At 36.7% G+C, this 24035-nt stretch overlaps 1 protein-coding gene across 1 annotated transcript in view; it reads right to left on the bottom strand.

Moving 5' to 3' along the window:
• LOC117410623 (disks large-associated protein 2-like) overlaps window positions 1–24035 on the bottom strand; it is a 180497-nt gene that overhangs the window by 8766 nt on the left and 147696 nt on the right. The window contains exons 8-11 of the mRNA XM_034017303.3: window positions 5630–5982; window positions 4672–4757; window positions 1963–2378; window positions 971–1062 (exon numbers count right to left, since the gene is read on the bottom strand). Of these exons, the coding sequence (XP_033873194.1) occupies window positions 971–1062; window positions 1963–2378; window positions 4672–4757; window positions 5630–5982 (947 nt within the window). The remainder of the gene's footprint in view (window positions 1–970; window positions 1063–1962; window positions 2379–4671; window positions 4758–5629; window positions 5983–24035) is intronic.

Below are 24035 nucleotides of genomic sequence, written 5' to 3' on the forward strand. Positions count from 1 at the left end.
CTTGCTTTGATAGGATTTATTAAACCCTTAGGGACAAATAATTTGCACTTAGTTGACTTAGTGGATTAACATTACAAAACCTCTCAATAAACTGTGCGGACTGAACAAAAAACAAGTATTTCAGAGACACAAATCCCCAGTCATATCTGTAAATACAACATTAAAGTTATCATAAAAAAGTATATCACTGTGAACCACATTCACCGTCTGCACAAAATGAACAGAAAGTATGGAATACAGACAGCTGCTTCCATATGCTCCAGTATCTGATCCTCTCAATAACTAGTGCTAAGGAATATCCTCAGGATGTTTCAGCAGTATTGGATAAGCAGTTCCTTATATATAAGTATATACTGTAAATGTGCAGTGTGTACGTTTCCTATTTATATATCTTTTATAATGCATATTTGTTTTTTCAAGGGCAGGGCAACTTGTCAAACCCCATAGAGTTTACACAAATGGGTATAAAAATGTCTAAAAAGGCAACTGAAAAACGTAAGGGGATCTATATAAAAATGTAAGTGTGACATACAGACCAACAGAAGGAAAGACAGACGGGACCCCTCCATATTCTGATACTCTCAATACAATAATCTGAACTGGATAAGCAGTTAGATAGCGTATGTGCATGTGAGATCTGTAGGGGCTCCTCCTCTATAACCCAGGCAATCACCCAACATACTGGAGCAAGACCATTCAGCGTGGTTCCTTTCGCAGTTTCAAAAAGCCAAGATATAGTGAATCTGTAATGGACATGAGATCTGTAATGGACATAAGATGTTTTCTGCAACTGGTTTCCAACCTTATCTTCACCCATCCAGTCGCCATGTTTTTATTACTTAGACAAGATGCTTCTGATGTTTCTTTTGTAAAAAACACAATTTGCGTTACACAAATACCCTTCTTTAACATGTTTTCACGAAAAACAGAGCTTGAGCCCATTTTTGACATTATTCAGATATAAACATACCAGGTTCTGCTGACAGAGCCAGTAAAACTGCTGGAATTTCTGAGACATGAGGAGCTGAGCACTTCCAACTGCACTCCGGATTTTACCTAGGACTAAACATGTGAAAAAAACAAAACATGAGAGGAGCTATTCATATATTATACAGCAAACACTGAACCATAGACAGCTCCTCTTAGTTTAATTGCAACCATTTTCTTACCAAAGAGTAAACATGAAAACAGGATGAATATTTTTTTTTTTTTTTTTTTTAGATAACTCTTGTGGATATGTACTACAGACTATGTATCAGTAATGAGTACAAGTGAAAGGGCATATACCCCTCCCTTACTCTTACAGAGTAAGTAGCTTTCAATGGCATTTTATTATTATTATTATTATTATTATTATTATTATTATTATTATTATTATTATTATTATTATTATTATTATTATTATTTACATTTCCCTGGGTGTTTGCTATGATTCTGAGGGGTTCTGGCTCCAATACAGAGTTGTCAGTTTTCTCTAAATCTACCTATATAAGGTTTGAGCTGCTTTGAGCTTGCCTGGATTATCATATGGGCCAGGACTGAACCGTCTCCCTCAAAGCATGTGACAATGCAATTTTTCAGCTCTGCCACCTGCAGTACATTACTCTCCCTACACCACTCAGAATGAGTAGTAAAACCATAGAATAGTAAGTGAAATAAAACAAAAAAACAGCTCAAACTGAATTTGATGCTACTTACTCATTTAAGGTGATAGCTTGCTTACATGCCAGTTAGATTGCCTAGGTGGTTAGTTTGAACAACAGAGAAACATGTTACAAATCTCAATATTCTAGCAACAGAACTATTTAGGAGGATTGCAAACATCCTAAAAAGGCAAGGGAGGGAGGAATTATGTATCTAAGACCATTCAAACGGAGGAAATATGTATCTAAAACCATTCAAATGGTCCTTTAAGAAGTGTCTGTACAACTAACTCTCTATTAAAGGTGTATTTCTACTTACTTTCTTCTGAGAGATCATTTTCTTCTGCTTCTCTCTCCATCTCTTTGCACCAGCCTTCCATCCTCTTGGTCTCAGCATGTAGCAGCTGCATGAACCAGCTTCCATCGCGTCGACAAGGAGACAACCTGCCTGTTTCTACCACCTCGCGAGGTGACTCCACAAGCCATGGGTCAGGCTGAGGGCTGGGGAGCTCAACAGGAGCCCGATAGTCCTCCCTGTAACTGAAGAGACCCTGGGTCCTTACAGTCCGGACTGCACCGTACTGAGTGGGGGTGCTGGGCTCAGAGTGCCGTTGAAAAGAGCCTCCAAACTGAAGGCCCTTGTCCTCCATGGTGACATGGCTGGGGAAACCTTCCAGTTCCAGATCGGCCTGAACAGCAGCAGTGACGCTGTTTGAGCGCTTGAATCTCCCATGTCTAAAAAAAGCAAACAATGTTGTTCAAAATCAGAAACCCCACTGAAACCATCAGCCGATTTCAAAGTAGAACCAACTGTAAACAACCACTCTGGTGAATCCCCATAGAGATATATTTCCCCTGGAAAATTACCTGGATTTAAAACCATTAAGTAGACATTAATATTACCGACTGCAGCTTTTCTGCTTCATCTGTGTACTATATTTGCTTTTTATGACTTGTATAAATGGAATGTTTGTGATCAAATAAATCTCATTTTCACCCTACTGTGAATGCATGTCCGGCAACAAAACCTGATTAAACCAACTCAAAATTAGCCTTGAAAACTGTACAACATAAGACCTGAACAGCAGACCCCCATCCACCAAATTCTATTTACAAACGTAAAGAGACAACGTAAGTATACAGCTGAGGGCTGTAATTAGTAAGATGCTGCTAAGTAGCACTTTCTGTATATGCAACACTTCATGCACCTGAAACAATCTGACAAAAAACTGCTTTTTAAATAGCATCAAATGTGAATGAGAAATCCTTGTAGGGTTATTAAAAACAAAAACTAAATGTAAACCCTCTGCAACCAAGCATTACAATCTTGATTACTGTGCATATGAACCTGGAACAGACATGAATACGTTTTTAGGGTGTTTATCCTGGATGTTGATTTCTTATCCAGACATGTAATCACAACATCCTTATCTTGGTTGTGATTCCTATCTAAATTGTAGATCAATAAACAATTAAGATCCAATGCCTATCTCCGAATGGTACTAGTATATGCAATTTCAATCTCATCTCTAATTACATGTCAATCGCCAGAAAACAAGCTTGCTGATTGGCTAAAAAAAGTATGTTATCCCTGATAACCCGCAAAAGACCTCGTCACAATAAGCTATACTATCTATAAATCGAAAGGTGGACACTTTCACTCAACGGACATACATTTAAAAGAATGAAAGAAATAAAACGGTAATAAAAGTCACATACTGTCGTTTCCTTAACAAATAATCACAATAATATACCCTCCACATCGGGAACTGTCTGAGATTACAAGACTTATTCTACTGGCCAAAACTGCCGTAATGTAGGGTACAATTATTTAAATCTCTACACGCAATTTACCGGATTCTGCCCAGGGGCGTAAAGTTGATTTTAAGGTGTGTGGGGGGCGTTGACTCAGGCAAGGACGAAATTAAAGGCAGTACTGCAGAGGGAGTATTTTTAACATTAGATAGATAGATTACGTTTAAAATTAGGCATGCTTAAAATTCAAAGGTAGAGCACAGCACACAGTCACGCTAAAGAATCAAGGAGTGCAGTTAACATATTGAATGACTGGTGAAATACAATTCAAAGCTGCTGCAGTATGTCCACTGTTTTATAATTTCAATTTTTTTCACAAAACAGACATTCAACTTTAAAGCTGCAGTGTCCAGTACAAAACCACATCATGAAAAACCACATTTGAAGGTGAAAAACGATAAAATAAAAGTTGCTACATTTACAAATATAAACACGTGAAATTTTTGGGCCACTAAAATAAAGGGCTTTACATAATTTCTGCGAGTAAGAAATTGCAGTGTCCAATGTGAAAATATAACATGAAATAATACATTAACATCCACAATAGCATTATAGCATTCAAATGTCTAATACAAAAAAATGGTGCCTTACAAGCTTTTGCAGTGTCTAAAAATAAAATCAAATAAAATACAAATACAAAAATACGGATGGTAGTGTAACAACAGGAAAGCGTAACCAATCAGACTGCAGAGTCTTGATCATCTGATCTGAAACCGCCGAACCACACCACGTCTTCGTTATCTGAACCGAAGATAACCCTAACCCTAACTCTGAATCATTCAATGCACAGAGCAATGACTTCTAGACAGTTATTTCTATTCACTTGAGCCGCGACATTATTTGCCCATGATTATTAAAAAACGGAAATGAATGGTGAAAATGTAACTTTCAACTAAAAGTTAGGGTGGGGGCAATCGTTCAAACCGGGCCGTTGACTTGGTAGAATCTGGTAGATCCCCTTAATAGAGGCAACCATGGTCCTTCCAGTTTAGGTCTTTGATCCAGCCAAAATCATAAATCACACCTCTAACAAGGTCAATTATTAACCCTGGAGTGTAATGACTGCACAGGAATGGAGCTGCCTAATACCTCTCTAAATGTTATTCTAAAAAAAAAAAAGTAAGATACAATGACATTTTTAGACCCATGTAGCAGTTTACAAAATAATCATTGTTTCCCCCTTGAAAATACCCTCATTTTGTGCCTGACGTACCGGTTTTTATCTTCCACTTGTACTCCAACTGAATGGTATTCCCGCAAGCCTCTGCCTTCTGATTCAGAATCAGTTGCTGTTTCCACCTTATAGAACACAAAAGGATTTAAAAGTCTTGGGGCCACAAGACCCCAGAAGGTTTAAACCAGATATCACAAGGATCCTGTGTTTAAATCCTTGTTTCACCAACACATTAAACAGATGACAATTGACAGATGACAATTTGATCTAGCCAGCCAAACCATTCAATATTTAACAGCCATAATGAGTGTATACATTATTTACAGTTAAAACTGTAAGACTTTTAATTATCATAAACAGCACTATGTCCAGTCTACTAATTGTTTCTGAAAAATATTGTGAAAATGTAATTGCTCCATAATTTTTCAATTATGGCCTGTACTGTAAATCTTTTTAGCACAGTTTATAATCTTGTTGTGCTCTTAATCTTTTTTCCCATTACTTCTCCACCTACGAAGTCAAATTGCTGTGGCATGTATGGGGTTTCCATAAGTAGCCACACTGAATACTGTATGTGGGTTACTGTTCACTGTTTCCAGCACTCCAGAAGCCATGCTAAAATGGCTGAAATTAACCTAAAATAAATACATCCTGTCATACATTTTCAGTATATTGTAGACAAAAAGGAAGTCTTATTATGACACATGAGTGTGTGCAACACTATGCTGCATGATCTGATTTGGTCCCGCGTCTGACATTTAAAACAAGCAGGCTGCTGTATGATATAATCATTCGTCCTCATTCTGCCTGCTCATATTGCAGCTTTGCTGCTGAATGCTCTGTGAAACCCTGTTGTCATGAGGTGAATTCCAATTAAAGCTGTGTACCCGGAAGTTATTTGTTGGATTATTATAGTGAAGCTGAATGACTCATTCCATGCTATTTACAGAACCAAGGCAAGCAATTTATCACAGAACAGATGTTAATGATTGGTTACCTGAATCCCGATGGAGGATCTCCGACTCTTCAGAAATTCGTCTCCCTTTTTCACCAGGATGCCCTTGTCGCTGGTGAGAACGGAGCTGTGGCTGTCAGTGGAAGCATGTCGCTTGCCAGCCGCCGTCTCCATAGCGAGAGTTACTGCTTTGGTACTATCTAGACTGTCAGTAGAGGTGTACATGCCTCGGATGTCAAGAGGCCACAGTCCCCCCCTCTGATGCCTGCTGTCATGGTAGGCATCTTGGGTGGATTCCGTACTGCTTTGGGCCGTGACTGAAATGAGCGGTTTGGAGGTGGAGCGTGGAGGGACGGGAGGTGGTGTCTTTTTGTAACTGGTGGTATATGTTACTGCTGATAAACCAGAAAATAAAAATAAAAAAAGAAAAGTTAGAACCTGAAAGCTTACTCGAGACAACATGACCAATTTAGCAGTTGAGTTGGCTAAAAAAAAAAACTCCTCAAGTACAGTATAACTGACCAGAAGGTCAACCTGAATTTATATATGCAGGTTGTTTGACGTGATGGTATATTATTCAAAATCCAGCTTGGTAACACGAGTTTGACTGTGATTAACAATAGTGTCACTTCAATTTACCAAAGGCAACTTTACGAGGTATGCAGTTTATAGTATACTATTCACTGTAATATTTGTATCACTCAGCTCTGGAAGTAATTTTCTTTGCTCTGATTTTTAAGGTACTGTAAGGTACTATGGGCGCCATATCCAGCCAAATCCCAGTATTTCAAATGCTAAGTTTGTTAATGAGGTAGTTTGCTCAATTTTGGTGGAAAGATAACATCAAAATAAATCAGATTTCAAATAATTAGGTCTAACAAACCCAAGGTGATGGTCAAATAAGGACAGGTGTACTGGCTTCAAATGGCTTGTTATTGCCATAATGCTAAGACATGGGTACTGTAGAGACCCCAATTAAAAAACGGCATGCATTCATATCTTTTGGTTGTCTGCATACAGTACCACAAAACATTAACATGCAGAAACATTCCAGATGCATGTTTTTAAACAACATGAAAATGTATATAGTAGTTGTAGCAACAACAATAGTAATAAGCATACAACACGTAAAACACAAACATCTAAAAACAAGTGTCTTAGGACACTCCTTAACAAACAGTCAATTGACAAAACCTCAAAATGACAGTACATGTACAATAACAGACTGGTTAGATTCAACTGTGGTAACAGTACAATCACTCTCACAGGTGAGCTTTCAAGACAGATTCAAGCTTTGAATGGGTTTGAATTTCTCTTATGGATTGTACAGGGCATTCAAGAAAACAGGTACAGATGTTGCGTATGTAACAAAGAGTCTTAAGTAAAAGCTGCATGATGAGGGCATTTTTTAGACATTGCAGGTGAATGAGCTACAGGTGATTTGCACTGTACGCTCACAAAAAGAGGACTTCCCCGGACATTCCTGAGAACAGCAGTACCTACATAGCTTTTGCAAAAGTAAATATACATTGATAGTTAAAATATTAACAATATAACATTAAAAAACTGAAGAAGAATACAATAAAAAGGAGAAAAATCTAAAACATTTAAGTGGTATTTTTGGAGTTTATTAACTGTTAACTACCAACTTACAAACGAGCAACCAAATGCTTTTCATTTTTGTAAATGGTTAATATATTTAGCATTAAGTATTATTAAACAACAACCAGACACTGCTCTCCCATTGTTTATTACTCAATAACGGAACGGCAACAAAGCATGGTTGAGATGAACGCTAATTATTTGACACCTGTTCTAAAACCACTGCTTACTTTTCGACCAACGCTTCAAACGGATGCTTGAGCCTTAGTCTCAAACAGTTAACTTTCAGTGGACTACATTTCAGACAAACACTGTAAATAAGTAGTACAGAAGTGATAATGGCATTGTTGTTGCATGTTCCTTGGTAATAATGGAACTCCTGCATTCAAATAATGGTCTCTGGTCTGGGTTTTATGGGACTGGGATCTGGGACTCGGCCGTTCCAATATTAACTTGTTACAGGCCACAGCAATGCCATTACCCCTTCAATATAGTGTATGGTTAAATGTTGGTAAGTAAATTGTTAACAGTTAAAGAGTAAGTATCTTAATTTCTCAGTATTTTTCTGTCCCTTTCCTTTTCATGATATTTGCAATGATTTAATTGCAATTGCTAAGATACTGTCACTCACAGTAAGAGATCATTTTTAGATCACTCAAACTGTCTTTATAGAAGAAAGAGCCATCACAATCTTTTCAATCAACACTTTTACTGCTATAGCACCTATGTTTGGCTATATGTATGGCAGACAACTAGAACTGAAGAGCAGCTCCTGAACTCATTGTCAAAGCAACTTATCAAAAATAAAGAAAGCTTAGTATTTGTGTGACAGCAGTAAATAGTACTCAACATGATTCCTAAATCATTAAGAGGTCAGCAGAACAATAAGAAATAAGAAAATGTAATTTGAATCTACTTGCTCGTTAATAAACTGAAAAAAGTGCCCCCTAAATTCCAGCAAAACCTAAATTGCTTATTGAGACATTTGGGTTTCTTCGGGGGAGATAATAAATAATCATCATTTTAGAAGTTTCTCCAGCAAATTGTCAGTCTGTTTTCTGACTGCTTACGTTGTATATCTGAAAGGAAGTGTTTACCAAACATCTCCCAAATATCTGCTGGTCTATTTCACAGGATGTAGTGGTTATTAAAGGGTTACAAAGGCTAAGCCATCACTAAAGACCAAAACAGTTGGCAGTCATAAGTCATTCAGAGGTTTACATAGATTCAGATGGAATTTCCTTATGTTTCTACTGTTTCTACAGCTCAGCATTATGGTTCTACAGCTTGTTTGTACTTGGAGAAAAATGTGAATACTTTTTAATCAACCTGTATTTTAACATTTAAGAATGTTGGTATTATGTTGGTATTATGTAGCATTTTAAAGTGTGTGTGTTGAATATTATAAAATCAGCCTATATATATATATATAGAACTTTGCAATTTTGATGATTAATCATATGAATCACAGCGGTTGGTGTTTCACAAATGCATTAATCACTATAATTGGTGAATGATAATCCTGGTTTTCCACAAAGTCACCTGTTTAATTGTAACAGTCCTTAGTGTGCCATATAGTATCTGCATACTTTGACAGCACTATGGGTGTCTGTGGGGTGGGTGGCTTGATGGTCAAATATTGGATATGTGACCAACATTTTAAGATGTGGTAATGGTATTTAAGTTTCAGCGATGGCTGTACATAACAAACAAAAAATAGTAATAAACACATAAAGTGTTTAAAAATAACAAAGATTGTGTGTTCAGTGTTTTGTATTTCATGGTATTGGACCAGGTAATTGTTGCTTTCAAGTTGTCTAATTGAAAAAAAAAAAAGGTTGCATTTTTTCTTCTGACACACGTTCTAGTGGTGTCATTATATCAGTTACCTGGGATACACAAGCCAAGGACGCTGAGAGAACGCAATTGCCAATAGACCCTATACTGTACCTGTAACTAACCTGCAAAAGCACCAGAGCCAATGTAAAGCACCAGAGCCAATGTAAAGGACCCTGTGGAATCCCCTACAAAGATCAGTATCTTTACTCAGTCAACCTGTGCTCTCTTGACTGTATGACTCTTCACACCACAAACTCGTGCCCTTGTCTGTATGATACATTCGCTTTAGCACTCCCACTTTTAATGAAAGATGCAGTCATACATAACTATGAATGGAATCATACCCTGGATATAACAGCCACTGCCACCAAAACGGTATTTAAAAACCTCTACAGCACCTGCCTATGGTGAGCACTCTGATGAGTCTCCATGTGCACATATGTGTATTGTGTTAAATCACCTGTATATAATAACACCTATTTCTAAAGGCCACTTTTGGATGACCTCTTTACACATTAGTGCTGTAGGGACATTTGCATGGCAGACTCATTTACCTGGTGGCCTTGCAATGAGGTCACAAGAAATCATGGTACCCTACACCACAGAACACCCACACAGTACAGCACTACAAGTGAAATGAGCACAGTGTCCTCTCCGTAGTAACACCCACACAATTACTACAATAGCAGCACTTTGCATTAGGATTGAGGTGTATTGATGGAGCATTTTCAGAAAACTTGCAGAGCATCAACCTGCCCTGTAGTCCTTCACTTTTAGAAGCACTAAATACAAACATAACATTAATGCAGATGCAAATGGGGGAACTAATTACTAACCATCATCCACACAATTCTGACAGAAACCTGAACCTAAAAATCCAGTCAGCACTTTTTTGCTGTGGATCTCCTAGGGATTCTGTTTCACAATCAATTACAATACTTTGTCTTCATGCCACCTACAGCACAAAGATGTAGGAGTGCAATTTGAGATTATTCTGGGCATGCGATTACGTAAGGGGACCAGCATTTGGACACGTGTGTCACTGTTATCACTATTTAAAATAATATAGTTTGCCTGCTCAATTTTCTTTGACAAGTCTAAAACAAGCCAATATCCCACCTAAGGGGATCACGACACAAACCCAACATGATTCACTGTTAATAGCCTGAAAGAACTTGTCAAGTTAAAAAAAGCAGAATTCTAGCTTACTGCTTCACATTGGTTTTTCAAATCCTTCTGGAACTTTATACTGATTTTCACTGATTGTGTTTCAACTTCAAAATCATGCTATTACAAAAATAACTCAATAACTCGATTTTGGGGCAACAGAATCCAGAACCACTTAGAACACCATAAATAATTAATGGAATGCTAAAAGACAGTAAAATGGCATTTAAAGCTACTTCACAAACACATACTTGTGCACTAAGTGTATATAGTAAATATTAGTGAATGTAACTACCTGTATTTTAAAGTGTATAAGATTTATGGTAACATAATTAATTTGTTTGATAGACATTCTTCAAAACCACTTGATGGCTTGGGGACTAAAATTCAAAGCTCCCCACTTCAGTCAGTATAAAGACACGATTCACTGTGACAAAAATAGAAATGTAAAAAAGGAATCATTCAGAAGTTACATAATTGTAATTCGAATTAACGTGAGAATACTTTCATCACTGACTCTCTTAGAGCTACAAGTCTTCAGAACAGAAAGTTCAGCCACCCTGCCAGAAATTCATACTCCTCCAATAGCTTTTAGGGTTTTTTTTTTATTTTTTAAACTTAGCCCACACATTATTCAATTCTTGTATATTATCTTATTTCTAACCCACTAATGTATTGTATAACACATCCGCACACCAAAACTATACATTTAAGGTCTGTAATCTAATCACCCTCCTTGGGATATATCACATTTTTATTATATAGCTGACGGATACGCCATAAACGTTCACTTAGTATTGTTTTTTTTTTCACAAATGATATAGATGAATAAACGTAGTGCCTAAACGTTGCAGTTTTTTTTCTCCATTCAAAAATAGGGTTTATTAAGCACTGGACTGAATATATGATGTTTTGTAATGCTCATATAAAGGTGAAGATAGTGACACGCTAACATGCTAACAGTTCTTCTTTTGTATTCCTTTAGGTTAACATTTTTCGGCAAGGCCATTTCCACTGTATATCAGTATTGACTCTATGTCTTATCACTGCACCATAAGAATAGCCAATGAGACAGTTAGTCAGTATTAATTAATTGAGCCGGCTGGCTCCCTGTCAGTGAATCCGTATGGCAAGCAGGTAAAAAAAAACATAAGTGCACACCAAAATAAAAAACCTATAAACTGCAACATAATGAGTTGCCCTTCTCTGACAGTTAAAAGCAATGGCTTCAACTTGAAATTCTGGAGATTGGTGTTTAGTTCTGCTAATTGCTTTGCTGTAGGGTATTCATTCAGAAACATAATTATTCTATTTAAGCATCGATTAATAGTGTTTTTTTAAGGAACCTTATAAATACTAACTACTCTCCTAACGAGCTACATGCTTCACAGCACTTAAAATACATCACTAGTATATAATGACATTTTAGCTTACTGTTTAAAATATAACATACACAAGCATGCTTGTTTTCTGTACTGTGACTCCTTACCAAACTAAGAATCTGGCACCTGGTAACTGGAGGGATGGGAATAATAAAACGGCTGTTTGGTTCTCCATTAAATTGCTTTTTGTCAGTGCTAACTCCTAGTCCAGATTCCAGACTGGCTCTGTGCCAGTGCTGGCTCATTTAACACCATCAGGTTATTTTCCTTTAGTGATAGACATGCTTTTTCAATATACTTGCATAACACAACCTTTGTTGGTGGCTATGTTTAGCATGGTTTAGTATTAATCCATGGAAGTTGAAGAACATGTTGTACATTACCTTTCCATCAGACGGTGTGGCTTTACCTAGCTTTTTTGGTGGTACCATTGCTTTCACAGAGTAGAATTCTGCTTGGCCTCCACAGACTAGACTGCTTCATGACAGAAAGAATTGGTTAATATACAAGAGAGATAGCCCTCTCATTCAGTTCAAACAGTTGCTGACACCTCAGCCTGGTACCTTATATCTTCTGGGCTGGGGTGCACCACCTGGATGTATGCTTGACTTTAATGGTTATAAGTCAGGTTTAGATTTCATACCTGGGCAGAACTTATTTTTGAGTTACACTTGAGCTTAATTCATATGCCTCATAAAGAGTAGGCATAAGGAATTAGTCTCTGGAGTAACTGATTTAACTAATTTGGAGCTACGTGTATAAAGTCTAAATACAAGTCTTGAATAAAAAGTATGTTATGTTTAGAGTTTAGACTCCAGAACCAGCACCAGTGAGCCATGAGGCGTGAATGCGTGTTGAGGGACAAAAGTATATATAATGACAACATGTTGTTTGAAAGATTCCGTTTCCATCGCCTTGAGTTAACTGAATTAATTGACAAACTCTCGGATGAACTACAACACGCATCTGATACAAAGTGTGCACTACCACCAGCCATACAAACACTTGCCTTGAGATTTTATGCCAACAGGGCATTTCAGAATACAGTAGGTGACATGGTAAATATACATTGAACAACGGCCTGTCATGCAATTTCGGCAAGTTTTACTGGCACCACAGCCATGTGTCAGCAAAAAGTTTATGAAAAATTCCTAGAATCCTGTGTTGTATCGATAGCACCCATTTTAGAATACAAGCCCTAGCCCAAGATGAATATTTATGTTAGTCGGAAAGGGCTATCTATCACTCTCTAACAGTCCAGCTTGTCTGTGATGCAGACATGATAATTATTAATTGTGTATTGAGATAGCCTGGCTCAACACATGATGCCCATAGACTGATGCCCATTTACAGGGCCTTTGAGGCAAGGAGATGTTATCCTGTTCTTCTCGGTGACAGTGAATAGTCATTGCAAGGATGGCTGATGACACCATTGCTAGTGCCCCGAACAGAAATGTGATCTTTTTATGCAAGTGAAAACAAGTAAAACGTTGTTGTTTTAAAGATTTATTTATGTAAGATTTAATAACTAACATTGCCACAGTAAATACGTAAAAATAACAGTTCATATGATAACAATATCTTTGCTGACCTGCAAGAATTTTTTTGGCCATTTAGTGCAACATTAACAAGATTTTTTTTGGTGTGATTTATACTGTATATGCTTGATATTGCACCCAGGCACTTATCTTCTCATTACCTGGGCAGTTATTTGGATACTATGAAATCACTGATGCAGCACCACTATATATATCTGAAGGATCCCACAGCAGCCTACATGACTGGGATATGGAATTTGTCAATGGCTCACTCAAATCTTTTACAGTGGTTGAATCCTGATCTCCACATTGTAATTCCTCAAGTTAAATGCTTTGTCCTGCGGCTCAGACATGCCTCAGTTGCAGGTTTCACATCTGAACTCAATACCATCAAATGCTTTGAATTTTTAATTTTAAACAGTCTACAAGAGGCTGTGAATATAGATTTATAATATGGATTTAAAATACAGTAACCGATCAGAACATGGATACACAGAATTAGCTTACAGAGAGTCACCTATCTGCTGTTCAGTCTATTTTTTCCTAAAATAATGCAGTACATTTCAGTGAAAAAAAAACTGCAGTGTGGGATTCTAGTTACTCGCTGTTTTCTTTATTAAAAGCTCTGTATGTCGTGTATTTATGTAGTACAACATAGCTTATTCGTCATAATACAGCCCTGTAACATTTCAAAAATCGTTACTGGACTAAAAATGTTTCAGTAAATCTTAACATAAGCTGCAGGAGAACTATGAAGACAAGAGAGGTGACTCACTCCTTGCTCTCGTTCAGATAAGTCTATTTAAATAGATTTCCCATAAAAGCTTCTTATGTACTGTCAAGCTTTTTATGCATTTTAAATAAATGAGGTTTTACACGGCATGGTTAAATTGAAATAGCGTTGTAATGATGAAATGAAGGACACTGCTGGAAGCTTGTCTGTAAGCTGCAAACAAAGTGAAAGTGGGGGAATAACAGAGAGAATTGAATAGAAAGCTATTTTTGTAATGCTGTGTCATGAAATAAGTAACAATTTGCTGACGTTTGTACATATGCGATCATCACAAAATATACAAAGCAAGGGTTACTTCATTCCCCAAACGCTCTTTCCTTTGAGCTTAAACCCTCTAGCACTGTTGTTTTCACCATGAAACGGGAAAGCTGAAACATGGACTTTTTTTAGGCTCGATTAGCCATGGCAAAATATTTTTTTTTAAATGCTATTTTATTACAAATAAACACTAAACAAATATACATCAGTATTATGTAATTAGTTTAATTGTGTATAAGAAAAAACATAGTTTTTGACTTGTAATTAACATTAATTTAAGATATTGAAAAAATGAATGGGAGGTGGTGCTCTTTGGAGAGCGTGGGCGCTTATTAACCTTTGGACAGTAAAACTGGCCGCTAATATGAATAAGGGTGGACAGTCTAGACTGGGCGCAATATCTAGCATATACGGTAAACAGAACATATCATTTTATGAATACTGTAATAAACTAACAAATAGGCTACAGAGACAGAAAGAGAGAGATAGAGAGACAGAGAGAAATGAATTCAAAAACAGCAAACATTACTATATCCAAGGAAAATCAAGATCTTTTTTATGTATAATATTTACAGAAGTAGGACTGCTCTCCGTCAGCAAACACAAAATCTATATCCTACGTCACTGTGGATTCCATCGAGACTTCATCTTTTGTTTTAATATTTCTATTTCCAGACCCAGTTTTTTCTTCTCAAGCTCCATCTTCTCTTTCTCTACATTTAGTTTCTCCGTTTCTGCCACTAATTTTATTATCTCGTTCTGTATCAGCTTGCACTGAAGATCGTCTACCCTCTCTCTCATATTTCTTTCCTTGACTTTAGGAGATGGACTTTGTGTCCCTTCATTGATACTGGTGTATGAGCAGGTAGCTTCTGGCTCACTAGTCAGGAGGAGCGCACTGGTGTCTATGAATAAAATATAAAAATAATTTAACACATGTCCCATTTACCAGATGTATTAATTTTTTTAAAAGTAGGAGTATCAACTGATGTTTATACTTTTAAAATGGGAAAGTAGTTTCTGTACCTTAAAAAAAACAACAACCAGGCTTTAAACAGGAAGTACCATCCATGTTGGCAACTAATCTAAAAATGAAGTAAACTTAAGTAACTGAACCACTGGTTGTATACTATGCAGGTCAATACTCACTCCATTTAAATTTCTTCAGTAAAACTGGTTATTTCTTAAATTAATAACATTATCTTGTGGTAATAATAAAAATTAAGTACACTGAATGCTCACTGAATCATTCAATGATCAACTGGAGTTTATGCTTTGAAAATACAACCCCTAATTAAGTGGCAGGAAAAAATATCACAGAATTAGTCATTTATTTCTTACACAAAACCTGGTAAAAATAGATATGGTTTAAGCTTGAAACCACAAAAATCAGGAAATTCCTTAGCATAGATTTGATGGACAGGGCAGCATTAGTGAATTTGTTAAAGATGTTGTTGCTAAGGTTTTAAAATGAACATTTTCACTGCTCCTCCTATGCTTGAATGCTATCCTGCCCATCACTTCTCAGTATCTATGCTAAAAGCCTAACCTGGATGCAGCTGAGTAATGGGTGGAATTGCACTTCTTGACTTTCGTGGCTTCAAGCTGCACCACTGAAGTTAATTTAATTGTCATTTATGTGAAAGGAATTTACTGACTTTTGAGGCTTGAAGAAATTAAGTTTTTTGTAATGAATGTCCTTACTTATGTAAGCGGTAATACAGTATTTGTTATCTAAGCAATAACCCACGACAGGCTTGGGCAGACATATCTTAATGAAAAATAGTTTCTTTAGTTTGTCTTTAGAATCTACAAATTTGTTGGAAAAAAACATATTATTCTTAAGTAATTTTTTTCAAGGTTATTTTTTTTATACTGTTGTTTAAATGTATTGCTTTTGTAAGTAAAGTTGATGTTAGAAATTACTGTTTCCCTAGTACAATAACCGCGCTCTCCACCTTTATTTTTCATTCCTCCAAATGTGTTGCTGCGTCTCTTTTCAACATTAATTTACTTCTTCAGAGTCTCCCCGACTGTCAAGGAGGCAGTCATGCAGAATGTCACTTATATAAATGCTGTCTGCAATTACTGTAATGTATTTAACTTTTATACCACATTCTTGAAAATCTTAACTGTGGTTTTAGGGTTTTTTCATATGCAATCCCTTCATTGTTAAGAGCCAACGCTCTCTAACCCGATTCAGATCATGCAGTTCTGCTGAATTAAGTAGTTCAGCTTGGGGCTTTACAGGCACTATAACCATGGCCGAAGAGATTCAAATTTTGAGATTGTAAAGAAAAGAAATCCAATGAAACGGATTATCATTTTAATTGGATATTATTCTATTTAATTTCTGTTATTGTTTGACTGTAAAAATGCTTAATATTTAAGGGACCTGAAGTCCTTAACTACCAGGATGGTGGCGAGAATTTTTTTTTTAAAGTTGTTGACCCAGATGAGCTTTGATCTTCAGAGGTGATTAGCCCCTTGCCGTGCAAGAAGACAATTCTTACTGCACGGTCATGTGATCTTGGTCAGCTGATCATGGCATTTAATTTATCCAAGCCATTTTAGATGATCTATTCTGGCAGCTAATGACCTAAGGGGTTGGTTGGGCCCAAAGCCGGAAGGGCTGGGGGCTCTCAGCAACCTGCAGGCCTTTATCTGCCAGTTAGAGACCGACACAGAGGTCATTGACGTTATTATAGACCACATTATTGTGAATTGTGAGAAATTTCATTCAGTTTTCACATTGGTTTTATTTTCTTTAAAAAAATATTTTAAATGTTCCTTAAATTACAATTGTTATCAATAGTCAGACATACTGGCGATTTGTGTTTATGTTTTGGGGACTACTGGAGTAGAAAAGATGGCCATTTAAATATATTTTACATTGTTAAGGTAAACGTTAACCTGTATCTTTAACAGGAGCTCCTGAAATGTTATAGACCCATGCAATCCATGAAAATTAGGATAACTATTATTTAAGTGTTAAACTGGGGAGATGCAGGCTTCATGTGTGCAATTCAGGCAGGTGAAGAGGAGACCTGCATTCTTTAGATGGGTCTAGGATGAATTACATTGTAATAGCATTAACAACGCAGCTGTTGAGTCCCTAAATACTAATGTTCAACACACCAAATACTCTGGTATACCTTTCTGTTCACCTTTTAAACTGGAGTGGATTGAAACGAGGTTTTTGGTTTACACTAGTGGGCGATCACTGGTAGATAAGGACTTGGAAATGCTGCATCTTGATTGGCTGAGGCAGTGTTCGATGTTCTTTTAGATTTATAATAACAGTACTTTGAAGTATTACAAATTAATGTTAAAACTCATCAAAGTCCATAATCTTATACCCTATGGTTCGACATTTCTTAATGTAATCGAACTTTAATTTGTAATGTTACAAACTCATCATTTGAAGGGACTAATCATTACAAAGAACAGTAGGAACATCAAAGCAACACAAATATGTATTCATCATTAAGCAAATGAGATTTGTATTGTCAGTAGCATACACATTCCACATAATTGTAGCAATTGATGTACCATTGCAGTAAAATAAAAACAGCTGGGTTCAGACATACGTGTCAAGTCTCCCGTTTTGACCAGGACCCTCCTGTTTTCAAGACCAATCTCCCTGTAACAGAGTAGCGTCACAGCCCACGCTGGTGAATGTCAGGAAGTAGACCCACAGACAGAGGCTGCGCACTTTTATTAATAATAATAATAATAATAATAATAATAATAATAATAATAATAATAACAATAATAAAACAACAAACAAAACACAGGTAGAAAACAAATAGGCACGGTGGCCAGACAAAATGCTTAAACAAAACCAGACGAACACTTCACCTACAACACCGTGCTGCTTCCATGTAAACATGGCCGTGAACTCCCCTAAACACCAACAATACTGTACTAAATTTAACAGCACAGCACAGCACACATGGACCTCCACCTCTGTCACAAACATTAATTCTAAAATTAACATCCGTGATTACCCTTTATATACACCTGTGACTGGAACCTAATCATTAGTGTTTCTGGCAGGGAAGAATTTAACTGCCAACCCAATATTCCCCACACACACATTACACTGGCAGGGCTTTCACCCTGCCACACTCCCGGTCAGAACAAAACGAGGAATCTAGGAATCTCCCGGTCTACATATATATATATATATATATATATATATATATTTTTTTTTTCTTCCAACCTTAGATTAGTACCCTCACACACCATCTGGTGGGCAGTCTATTCCGTACCTGCTTGACTAGTGCGACATGTTGTGAGTGTGATTGAGTATGAACAATGAATTTTGCTATAGCGTCAGGCGCGAATGTCCAAAATGTCTAAGCGTTGTGTGTCACCCATTCGTGGAGCGAAGATGATGAAATATTTCCAGATTGGACAAAGGAGTTTGTGCATTCATGAAAGTGACAAGGGCATTTCTTCCTTCCTTTGTACTCGGTATAACATGACCTTGAGTTGTGCAGCAGGATGAAAGAACAACATTAAGCGTCACATGTAATGCCAAATAAAAGGTTTGGTTTACCACATGATTCCTGTAAAGTGTTTTGTCTGTGGATGTGAACATGTTGGTTTCAGTATCATTTTTGAGTAACTTGCACTCCATCAATGTGCATGTGATATTTATGTATACATGTGTAATTTCTATGGTTATAGGTAAAATGTGATCCTCATATTATATATCACTTGATATTTTTCAGGTGATCTTGCACCCAGCCTAGACGACAACATTTCAGAAAAGTGCAGAACACAACCTTTTGGCTTGATGTGTGACGAATCAAATGATCAAGGAGATGACAAGGATTTTGTTATCCTTGCAAGGCTGTATGACGAGAAGGAGATGGCTGTTAAAACACAATTCCTGGATATGCCCACATGTAATATTGGCACTGGAGAATCCCTCTTCCGTTGTCTGGATGAAAGTTGCAGGTACATAAATGTTGCAAATCAATTAATTAGAAATATATTTATAGTATTTTGCATATAGTAGTACCCTCAAACATACTATTGGCATTGAATTATATGTCAAACCTCTTCTTACTTTTTGTGGAAAAATATACTGCTATTCACACTGAAGTATTTCTAGTGCTGATGAATATGTTGAGCATATGTGTGTATACTAGTAATATTCTTCTCATAAGACATTCATGCGTAGTTTAAAATTTCAGAAGCATTGGCATTCCATGGAAGAACATTATTGAATACAACTCTGATAATTCTGCAGGGCAGGAAGAACAGTCTATTCTTGCATCATTGAGAAACAGCTAAATGTCGTAGACATGGGTTAGATATGCCACCTGGAGCAGGAGTGAAGAAACTGCCTCCTGTGGATGATCTGTTGGTGGATACTTATTTCCACTTCCACCAATGGTACAAGTCACTGAAATGTTCACTTTATTGTGGTTGAGGTCAGTTCATACACCTCAAGTCATTTAATTGCAATTATTATGCTTGTATGTAACCATTTTGACCTTGGTGACAGTATTTTGTTATTCTTCTTGATTTTTTTGTTCAAAAAGAAAAGAACAATACAAAGACTTCCAAGAGTTCTGCAATCAGGCATTATTCAAGGTGGCTCACCCTCCAGAAGTGTGTTGGACGCACCCTAAGTCAGTGGCCAACCTTCAAGCCTACAATAGCCATGAAGACTGCGAAAAGAAGGGCCGGATAAGAAGGGTGGCACAGCTGCTAGCTGATCCAGCAATTTAGCTTTTATTCAGTTCATTCTTGGACCTCTGTCATCATTCAACACCACCTTTCAGGTAGAATCATTGCATTTTATTCAAGTAGATTTTTCATCTTTTCTCGTTTTGAAATATTAATGTGTAGATTGCTAGTATTTGTTTTCTTAATGGTGCAAGAATACTTACAGCTTCCAGAACAAAAAAAGTAACAATCAGAATTTTTTTTTTTTAGTCTGAAGAGATCATGCTGGCTGACATGCACAGTGAGATGGTGCGGCTCATTAAGCAGATCATGGGGCTCTTTCTCCCGATTGACAGCATTGTTGCAGCTGCAGGGCAGGGGACCTCACAAGGATGAAATACAAGGTGGAACAGTAGCAGCTGGCAGACTCTGACCTCAATGTTGGGAATGAGGCACGGCTGATGCTGATCAAATCTAAAGATGACATCCCTCCAGAAACAGAGAGTCGATTTTTCAGGTCAGAATTTGACATAATTTTCCAATGTTTTAATTTCTTTTGCTTGTTTTTAGTCAGCATGATCACATTAATGGACCTGCTTTATAAATAGTACAGATCACAGCAAAATAATGTGTACATACACTCTGTGGGTAAATATTTTCTTTGTGTGTTCTTTTGTAATTATACTAAATTACAATTTGTTTTTATGCTATAGAATCTTGTTCTGATGTGATGAAAATTAGATGCACATTATCTATTTTCTTATTGCCCATTGTCATTTTTGTCGTCTTCTAGGTCTGTCTTCTTTGAGACGACAAAGAAAATGCTTAACACATTCCCCATTGGAAAGGACCTGGTCATACTGTCTCCCAGAGGAAGGGGCAGTATTCCCACACAATCTGGTGAGAAATTGCAATGATTTTTTAGTTAACCTCTTTATTGTCTATCACAAGTGCCCTTAAGTATCAACAATATATTATATAATTGCATAAAATATTATTGTCTCAAATAAAGTTTAACTATGATTATTTGGATAATATTATTAGTTTCTGGTTTTAAGCGTCATCACTGTACAAAGCCAAAGAGGAAAACTGCATATGCATCTACTAAATGTAATTATAATTCAGCCTCTTTATAGTGTTTAACCTTTCTTTTTGCAGTGATCTGTATGGCCAAGCAGTTCCCTCACATTGTGGAAGAACATGAGCTCGGAAGAGTTCACTGATCATCAGCTCACAGACTCTGAACTGAAGACAAGCTGGACAAGTACTGGGGAAAGGTTGCACAGATGACAACTGCAGGTCAGCCAACATTCCCTACTTTGTGCACACTAATGAAGGCTCTACTCGTCATCCCCCATTCAAATGCCAGCAGTGAGAGACCATTCTCCATGCTTAGGAAAGTGGACAGAGTCCAGGGCTGTCTTTGGAAAAGACACCATTCAAAGCCTGCTTTCCTGCAAACCAGATTGCAAGTCTGCCACTTGGCATATAACATGCACCACAAAATACAACCATGATTCAACACCATCATCTCTAAGGCTACACCAAAGGACTCTTGTGCTGCATTTTAGTTTAGTTTCTGAACATCTATATTTTGCAGATGGTGGTTTGCACTTACTGGAAACATGATCATATTTTGAACTATTTCTAAGCTGTAAAAAAAACTGTAAATACTGCAATTAACAAAATGTGAATGTGGTGGCTCTTAGCATAAGTCTGTTTATATTTGACTGACCTTAGATTTAATGACATAATTCCCTATATGACTGTATCAGGTCGGGTGGGGAAATGTTCTAAAATGTATTTGTCGCAAGGGTGACGAATTGGGGTTGGTGTGGCTTATTTTTGTACACTTTGAGTTATGTAATTTGCACATTTGTATTTAAAACTATTTAAGTATTGCACATTTACTGTATGATTTCAACATTTCACAACAGACTGGAGTGCCACAAATTGCTTCTAAAATGGTATTTATAATTGTTAACTACTTAAGGATTTTCAAAAAACAGTGTTATTGTATCAAACTCGTGGTATAGCAACGAGATTTTCAAACATGAACGCATTTCGTTAAAAAGCTTAATCACTTCCTGTCTCAACGACTAAATAATGGGAACTCGTTAATCAAAATGCATGTTAACAAGATCAAGAAAATGAATGGAAGCATAATTCTCTGTTATGGAAACTACATAGCGTACAACGAGATGGCTTTCTCATCAGCAGCAGCCAAATGGAAATTAAATAAAAAAATAATGGGAATATCAATTTTGTGTATAATTTGTAAACTTAATTTCAAATAGTGCATTCTGTCATGCAGAATGTACATTTATTTAGAATACACATACACAATGCTGATTTACGATTTACCATCTGGCGTGTGGGTAAAAATCGGACGGCACAGATTAAAAAAAACATGGGAATGGGGCGGGGGGGTATACCATGTATGAAACACTTCATTATACATTTATTAAGCTTTTAAAATTACGATAGAACTCCCTAACCCAATACACAATTTGTTTACAGTTGTTTGGTGAATTCCTCTAATCATGCATTTTCTCTGGTACTGTTTGCTCACCTACGTGATAAATAAACTCAATATGATTAGAAGTAGCCACCGAACACGTACAGGGTTATAAGATGTTATAATATGTGCATACAGACATGTTACGGTGAGAGTGTACACTGTACGTACAGTGTGGGGGGAGTCTGACAACATTGCAAATACGTTAGACAAAATCCATGTCAATGATCTCGATCACATTAGGTATTCCATTCATGTCCGTGGGGATATCTTTTGAAAGCAAGCCCCATATTGAACTTTTTAACTATTAGATTCAATGTTTACAGAATGCTTAACAACTGCTATTAGGACCATGCTGCATGGTTTGTTTATTATTAATAACGTTATAATTAAACTATACCAAATCACTTTTTTTTTACTCAACAGTGCGAAACTTCTTTCTTTCATCACAGTAAACAAAACCAATACGCCAACTGTAACTGTACACCTGGGTAAACAAAATCACTCGAGTCAGTCAATATGACAGTAATCCCTGAGATTAACTACAAAAGTTTTGTAGCTGAAAACATAGAAAAAGAAAACAAAATCTCAACCTCTTGACATACTGAGGTAAAGGAAGCAGATTTAGACAACCTAGAAATGAATACAACTGAGGAAAACACTATGCTCCAGACAAAATGGGCTTTGAAAGTTTTCTGTGACTGGCTAACTGAAAAGAACATTGACATTGATTTTCTAACAAAACGTCACAGCAGCAGCAGCAGGTCAAAGGAGGATGTAGATGTTACAGCATCAGTCCTTTTCAAAAAGGGGCAAATCACTAGTAGATATCCATATGCCACTAGAATTTTGAAAAAACAAAACAAAACGTAGCCATATTCAAATTTATTGCAATACACATGACTGACTAGATTTATGTACATTTTGACCTTTCTAGAGGAGATTTTCGACAAGTATGAATGAGACACCAATGACATGAAGGGAAAAAGAAAACAATACTCATAGGAACACTGTCTGGGCATTGGGTGTCCTATTTGACTGGTTAAAACAAAAATCGTTAAACATTGATTTGAAAGTATTTTCTGCGACGGGAATTGTATGCCAGTGTCTGTAGTTTAGAGGGATGGGAGCATTCCGTTTCAAGCTATGTGAACCTACGAGCTGGTCTAAAATGCTTTTTAAATAGTCCAGCCATAGACTGTAAAGTTAGTTTGATAAGTGACACGGTATTCCAGAGTGCAAACAATGTATTTATTTCCACTGTAAAGCGGTACTGCAAATCCGGTATGGATACCGCAAGTCACTTTCATGTTTATTGGGATACATTTGAATATGGCTATCTACTAGTGATTAGCCCCTTTTTGAAAAGAAGTACCGACCCATGGTGATATACCGGTACTCTAATATCAACATCCTCATGTGACCTGTTTTGACCAATCAGGATAGAATATTTAAAAATACCCATTTTATAAAGGAAAACGCAAGAGTCAAATGGCCTGTTTTGTTTCTATTGTTTCTATATGTTATTGTAACAAAATAAATAGTACCTACATATATTAGTGCAATACATTAATAAAGGAAATCATACAGTAAATGTGCAAATTACATAACTCAAAGTGTAAAAAAGAAAGCGGTAAATAAAAAAAATAGAAAGATAGCAGGCAGC

This window comes from Acipenser ruthenus, chromosome 6, assembly GCF_902713425.1.
Source record: "Acipenser ruthenus chromosome 6, fAciRut3.2 maternal haplotype, whole genome shotgun sequence".
In the NCBI taxonomy this organism is placed as follows: Eukaryota; Metazoa; Chordata; class Actinopteri; order Acipenseriformes; family Acipenseridae; genus Acipenser; species Acipenser ruthenus.